Here is a 7,350-nt window from a genome sequence, read left to right on the forward strand (position 1 = left end):
TAAAGACGGGGTTTCACCATGTTGGTCAGGCTGGTCTTGAACTTCCGACCTCAGGTGATCCGCCCGCCTTGGCCTCCAAAGTGTTTGGATTACAGGCGTGAGCCACTGCACCCAACCTTTTTTTTTTTTTGAGACAGAGTCTCACTCTATTACCCAGGCTGGAGTGCAGTGGCGTGATCTTGGCTCACTGCAACCTCTGTGTCCTGGGTTCAAGCAGTTCTCCTGACTCAGTCTCCTGCGTAGATGGGATTACAGGCACCTGCCATCATGCCTGGCTAATTTTGTATTTTTAGTAGAGATGGGGTTTCACCATGTTGGTCAGGCTGGTCTTGAACTGCCGACCTCAGGTGATCTGCCCGCCTTGGCCTCCAAAGTGTTTGGATTACAGGCGTGAGCCACCGTGCCCGGGCTTTTTTTTTATTTGTTTGTTTGAGACAGAGTCTCACTCTGTTACCCAGGCTGGAGTGCAGTGGCGTGATCTTGGCTCACTGCAACCTCTGCGTCCTGGGTTCAAGCAATTCTCCTGACTCAGTCTCCTGAGTAGCTGGGATTACAAGCACCTGCCACCATGCCTGGCTAATTTTTGTATTTTTAGTAGAGATGGGGTTTTGCCATGTTGGCCAGGCTGGTCTCAAACTCCTGTCTTTAAGTGATCCACCCACCTCAGCCTTCCAAAGTGCTGGGATTAGAGACGTGAGCCACCGTGCCCAGCCCTTATCTCCACTTGTTTAGTCCCTCCACATGCCCCACTGCTCTCTTTACTGTTCCTGGCACAGTCCCACCCCAGGGCCGCTGTACTTGCCGTTCCCTCTGCCTGGATATTGTCTACAGCTTCAGATCTCAGATCTAACATCACCAGCACAGTGACACCACCTGGACTCCCACACCTGCCACAGGTCCAAACAGTTCCCTTTGCTTTACAGACCTACAGACATACTGATGGCATGTCCCAGTTTGCAATCATACATTCACCAATATACCCCCAAACTGTAAGGCCTTGAGAGAAAGCCCTCCATCTTAATGCCTGATACACAATAGTGCTTGATAATGTTTGTGGTCTGAGGTTGGGCATGGTGGCTCAAGCCTGTGGGAGGCTAAGGTGGGTGGATCACTTGAGGTCAGGAGTTTCAGACCAGCCGAGACAACACAGTGAAACCCTGTCTCTATTAAATACACAAAAATGAGCCGGGTGTGGTGGTTTGCGCCTGTAATCCCAGCACTTTGAGAGGCCAAGGCAGGCGGATCACCTGAGGTCAGGAGTTTGAGACCAGCCTGGTCAACATGGTGAAACCCTGTCTCTACTAAAAATAAAAAATATGCCTGGTGAGGTGGCTTATGCCTGTAACCCCAGCACTTTGGGAGGCTCAGGCACACAGATCACCTGAGGTCGGGAGTTCAAGACCAGCCTGACCAACATGAAGAAACCCCGTCTCTAAAAATACAGAATTAGCCAGGCATGGTGGCGTGCACCTGTAATCCCAGCTACTCAGGAGGCTGAGGCAGGAGAATCACTTGAACCTGGGGGGTGGAGGTTGCAGTGGGCCAAGATTGTGCCATTGCACTCCAGCCTGGGCAACAAGTGCAAAACTCCAAAAAAAAAAAAAAAAAAAAAAAAAAAATTAGCCAGGTGTGGTAGTATCTGCCTGTAATCCCAGCTACTCAGGAGGCTGAGGCACAAGAATCGCTTGAACTACAGAAGTGGAGGTTGCTGTGAGCCAAGATTCCTTCACTCCACTACAACTTGGACAACAGAGTGAGACTCTGTCTCAAAATAAATAAATAAAGTTAAAATTAAAAAATAAACAAATATACAAAAATTAGCCAGCTGTGGTGGCAGGCACCTGTAATCCCAGCTACTCGGGAGGCAGAAGCTGGAGAACTTGCTTGAACCCGGGAGGCAGAGGTTGCAGTGAGCTGAGATCTCACCACTGCACTCCAGCTTGGGTGACAGGGCAAGACTCTGATTCAAAATCAAACAAACAAAAACTCTGTAGTCTGAATAAATAATCAGTTCCCCACTTCTGACCTCTATCCCCATTTATCTAGTCAAAGAAGACCAGCAAAACATCTCTTTCTTCCCAAACCCCCATCTCTCCCCAGCGGTCCATACCAGTATAGGAACCCAGTAATAGTTGAGGGGTGGTGCTGTATCCTGCACGATCCTAATACGGTGAGTGAAGAAGAAGAAAGCCAGGATCCCTGGAAAAAGGAGAGGAAAGCAAGATGCTGAAGGGTTCTGGGTATAGGAAACAGCTTCCCAAGAAGATGACACCCAACACAGAAGACGGAAATCAGGCTCCCACACCCTGAGAGACTAGGTGGACGGCACTCACCCACACTACCCACGATCAGAAGTTTGCCCAACAGAAAGAGGAAGTCAGTAACTTTGTCCAGGACAGCCACTCTGTAGGGGACAGTGAGGGTCAGGTGTGAATGCTGGCTTCAGGGACTAGGGGAAGAGGTGGGGTGGCAGGAGGAAGATGTCTTCCCTGACCTGATGATGTTTCTCATGAGCAGAAAGAAGGCATTCCTGGCTGAGGTGCAGAAATTGGTGCCGTAGATGGCAATCTGGAGGAGAGTGGGAGGGAGAGATCAGACTCACTGAGTGGGCATGGTGGTGGTGGTGGTGGGGGGCATCACCATGCAGGAGCTGTTGGGTTGGTTGGGGGTCCCAGGCCCACTCACCATGATGTAGGCATTCCTGTTGAGGAATTTGATGAACTTCTCCAAGCACCAGAAGCAGCATTTGAGACAGGTCATGAGGTACTTGGCAAACCTGTTCTCCGCAGCTAGAAAAGAAGGGAAGGGATGTGGAAGTGAGGGGACACCTGGCCTGGCCTGGAAGGAATCCCCTCTTCCCTATCACACACATTTGCCACCGTCCAGGTCTCCTGAGTCCATGCTGTCAAAGAGACAGGGACTTGAGCCCAGGATTTTGAGGCTCCAGTGAGCTATGGTGGTACCACTGTACTCCAGCCTGGGCAGCAGAAAGATCTTGTCTCTAAAACAAAGTGCAACCAGTCCCAGCCCCACAGCCCCTCTTCTGGTTTTTTTTTTTTTGAAACGGAGTCTCGATCTGTTACAGGCTGGAATGCAGTGGCTCGATCTTGGCTTACTGCGACCTGCACCTCCCGGGTTCGACCAATTCTCCTGCCTCAGCCTCCCGAGTAGCTGGGATTACAGGCACGTGCCACTACGCTCGGCTAATTTTTGTATTTTTAGTAGAGACGGGGTTTCACCATGTTGGCCAGGCTGGTCTTGAACTCCTGAACTCCGCTTTGGCCTCCCAAAGTGCCGGGATTACAGGCATGAGCACCGCATAAACCCATAAGCCAGTTTTATTCCTGCTCTCTTGAGCGCAAATAGCTCTCACTCCTACTCGCTCTAGTAATAACCAGTGGTGGGCCAGGCCTCATGAGCCTGCCTCCTCTGGTAGGCTCTCTGGGCTGCTTCTCCATCACAGGACCCAATCACGCAAACTCCCGAATGCCACCGTCACAGACAGAAACCAATGACTCCCCTATTCTCTTGTCCCCACCCACCTCCAAGCAAGAACCAATCCTGGTTTGCTACTCAGCCTCACCCCCCCACACACACCCGCAGGAGCCAATGCCAGCGGTGGGTGGGCCGTACCTTTCAGCCGCTGATCCAGGTACTCGAGGATCACTCGGATGATCTGCACAATGGCCAGGATGAGCGCGCCAAAGGCTAGGGAGCCTGTGTGGTACCTGCGGGCCGAAGGGGTGGTCGGTGGCCGGGCCAGGCCTAGTCCTCCACCCCGTCCTGCCCGCAACGCCAGCCCACCTGAGCGCCCGACCAAAGGCAGAGAAGAGCGGGAAGGCGGGCAGGTCGTCTGGCTTGCGCAGGGCCCAGTAGTAGGAGGCAAAGGCCCCGGCCAGCGTGACTTGGCCCAGCGCCAGCACGAAGTTGGCCAACCAGAAGAACATGAAGGCATTGAAGATCTGCAGGCCCAGTAGGGCCCGGTGGTAGCCTGACTCACCACCGTAGAAGGCGAACTGGCAGCGGGCATTGGGGCATAGGCGGGACTCATTGGAGGAGGAGAAGGTCTGTGGGAGAGAAGGGAGAACGAGTCCAAAAAGAGGCGCCAGGACTTCAGAGTGAGCTCTGAGCATCAGATGTGGGGCCAGGAAGACATGGGGATCAGAGTTAAGTGAAGGAATTAAGGGTTCCGAATATGGGCTTGTGCAAAAAAAGGGATTCTAGAAACAAGAAGTGACCATCACCAGCGTCAAGAGGAAGGCATGGAGACAGGAAATGAAGTGGGGAAAATGAGTGATTTAGCACCTGAGGTGAAGGCCAGGTCAAGTTGGAGAAGTCAGCTTGTCCCGGGAAGTTGTTTGATCCTCCCACCTCCCCCAGCCAGCACAGGGCATGCAACAGGGGACAGTTGCTTGCTGAATAATCTCCAAGTGGAAATGAGAGGTTTCAAATCATCTGGGGCCTGCTGGGGCAATACCTGCCCTCCCCACCCCAGGGATGCCCACCTCTGGGTTGCAGGTTTTCGCAGTGAGTGGGCAGGGGCCATCATCAAAGATCTTATAGACCGCTTCGTTGGAAGTGGACAGGAAGCTAGAGGCTCGTTAAGGAAGTGGAGGTCTAGGACTGAGGACCCCAGGTACTTGTGGGAAAGAATCTATTCTCCCACCAGTTTCCAGCCCTGTTCCTAAGCTGCAGGTTACTTCTGGGCAAAGTTGGTCTTTAGCCATCCCTGGGGTCAGAGATTGGTATCTGGGGGTGGATACACTGCAGTGCTGGCCCAGTAGGCAATGCAGAGGCACAGCAGGAAGAAGGTGACCAGTGGGTAGAGCATGGAGCACATGACGTATCCCACAGCCCTAGGGAGGAACAGAGACACAGGCATCAGGGCAAAAGACATGACTCTAGGGATAGGTTCATCTTGGCCCCTGATGCCCCGGCCCCTACCTGCTGGCTTCTTTGATGAGTGCGATCGCGATGAGAATTCTCTTCCGGAGAAAGATGAGCAGTAAGATGATAATGACTTCAAGGATACTCAGAATGATCACTGCAAAGGGCAAAGGCTGAGCCGCCTGGGCTCCCCACTCCCTCCAAGTCCTCATGTAGGGGCAGGATTGGGAGACTGGGACTCACTAAAGGCCAACCAGGTCTGCCGTAAATGCAGGTACACCCGGAAATCCGTCTGAAAGCCGAGGTCCACCAGAGAGACATCAGAGCCAGCCTCACCACGCAGTCGGGAGTACTCCATGTAGCAGTGAAATATGCCTGCATGGGGAACCACAAGCTCAGTCCACCAGTGCCTCCTGTAACTTTGCAAAGAAGCTACAGCTGCCCCATTTAACAGAAGCAAACACTGGCCAGGCTTGGAGGCTCACACCTTAAACCCAGCATTTTGGGAGGCCGAGGTGGGCAGTGGGAGGCCGAGGTGGGCAGATCATCTGAGGTCAGGAGTTCGAGACCAGCCTGGCCAACATGGTGAAACCCTGTCTCAACTAAAAATATAAAAAGTTAGCCAGGCGTGGTGGTGGGTGCCTGCAGTTCTAGCTACTCGGGAGGCTAAGGCAGATAAATTGCTTGAACCCAGGAGGTGGAGATTGCAGTGAGCTGAGATCGCGCCATTGCACTGTAGCCTGGGCAACAGAGCAAGACTCTGTCTCAAAACAAAACAAAACAAAACAAGAAAACAGAAGAAAACATTGAGCATGAGAGGCTGCCTTTTTTTTTTTTCTGGAGTTTTGCTCTTGTTGCCCAGTATGGAGTGCAATGGCAAGATCTCAGCTCATCGAAACCTCTGCCTCCCAGGCTCAAGCGATTCTCCTGCCTCAGCCTCCCCAGTAGGTGGGATTACAGGCAAGTGCCATCATGCCCAGCTAATTTTGTATTTTTAGTAGAGACGGGGTTTCTCCATGTTGGTCAGGCTGGTCTTGAACTCCTGACTCAGGTGATCCGCCTGCCTTGACCTCCCAAAATGTTGGGATGACAGGCATGAGTCAGCGTGCCTGGCAGAGGCTGCCTTTTCTTGTGCCTGCCTCAGGGACTTTACACTTGCAGTTCCCACTGCCAGGCACTTTCTCTCACGATGGCTGGATCCCACATATCCTTAGGTCTCTGCTCAAGTGTCACCTTCACAGGAGACTTTCCAGAATCCTTTCCCCCTATTTGGAATCATAATCATGCTGCCATGCTCTAACTTCTCTCTTTCTCTCTTTCTTTTTTTTGAGGAGTCTCACTCTGTCACCCAGGCTGGAGTGCAATGGCATGATCTTGGCTTACTGCAACCTCCGCCTCCCCGGTTCAAGAGAGTCTCCCTGCCTCAGCCTCCAGAATAGCTGGGATTACAGGTGCCCGCTACAACGCCTGACTAATTTTTGTATTTTTTAGTAGAGACGGGGTTTTGCCATGTTGGTCAGGCTGGTCTCGAACTCCTGACCTCAGGTGATTTGCCCAGCTCGGCCTCCCAAAGTGTTGGGATTATAGGCGTGAGCCACCGCACCTGGTCGAGTCATTTTTTTTCCCACCTTCGCTCCCCTCCACTTTTTTCTTTTTTAAAGACAGTGTCTTTCTCTGCTGCCCAGACTGGAGTGCAGTGGCAGGGTCACAGCTTATCGTAGCCTCAAACTCCCAGGCTCGGGCAATCCTCCCACCTCAGCCTCCCCAGTAGCTGGGACTATAGGCTTACACCACTACACCCAGCTAATGTTTACATTTTTGGTAAAGATGCGGTCTCATTATGTTGTCCAGGCTCGCCCAAAACTCTTGGGCCTCCCAAAGTACTGGGAGATTACAGGCACGAGCTACTGTGCCTGACCCAAGTAGCTTTCTTGAGAATGCCTTTTGCTGTTGATAAAAGTACAGACCTAGACCCTGGATTGGAGGGCAGTGGTGAGCCTGGCTTAACACAGCCCCCACTGAAGGATGCTGAGGCTGTTATCACAGGAATCTGCTCTTGGCCTGTAACTCCACACTTTCAGAGGCCAAGGTGAGAGGATCACTTGAGGTCAGGAGTTTAAGACCAGCCTGGCCAACATGGTGATACGCTATCTCTACTAACATACAATAATTTGGCCAGGCATGGTGGCTCATGCCTGTAATCCCAGCACTTTGGGAGGCCAAGGTGGGCAGATCACCTGAGGTTAGGAGATCTAGACCAGCCTGGCCAACATGGTAAAACCCCATCTCTACTAAAAATACAAAAATTAGCCAGCTGTGGTAGTGCATGCCCGTAATCTCAGCTACTGAGGAGGCTCAGGCAGGAAAATCGCTTGAACCTGGGAGGTGGAGGTTGCAGTGAGCCAAGATCAACCCACTGCACTCCAGCCTGGACAACAGAGCAAGACTTTGTCTTAAAAAAAA

At 52.2% G+C, this 7,350-nt stretch overlaps 1 protein-coding gene across 1 annotated transcript in view; it reads right to left on the minus strand.

The window, feature by feature from the left end:
* The window catches only part of SLC44A2 (solute carrier family 44 member 2), a 24,452-nt gene that overhangs the window by 5,350 nt on the left and 11,752 nt on the right, over positions 1–7,350 (minus strand). The window contains exons 10-19 of the mRNA XM_037728382.1: positions 5,131–5,262; positions 4,945–5,044; positions 4,764–4,856; positions 4,506–4,590; positions 3,805–4,067; positions 3,634–3,728; positions 2,686–2,789; positions 2,495–2,568; positions 2,334–2,404; positions 2,111–2,199 (exon numbers count right to left, since the gene is read on the minus strand). Coding sequence (XP_037584310.1) covers positions 2,111–2,199; positions 2,334–2,404; positions 2,495–2,568; positions 2,686–2,789; positions 3,634–3,728; positions 3,805–4,067; positions 4,506–4,590; positions 4,764–4,856; positions 4,945–5,044; positions 5,131–5,262 — 1,106 coding nt within the window. The remainder of the gene's footprint in view (positions 1–2,110; positions 2,200–2,333; positions 2,405–2,494; positions 2,569–2,685; positions 2,790–3,633; positions 3,729–3,804; positions 4,068–4,505; positions 4,591–4,763; positions 4,857–4,944; positions 5,045–5,130; positions 5,263–7,350) is intronic.

Source organism: Cebus imitator, unplaced genomic scaffold, assembly GCF_001604975.1.
Source record: "Cebus imitator isolate Cc_AM_T3 unplaced genomic scaffold, Cebus_imitator-1.0 Scaffold263, whole genome shotgun sequence".
NCBI classification, from domain to species: Eukaryota; Metazoa; Chordata; class Mammalia; order Primates; family Cebidae; genus Cebus; species Cebus imitator.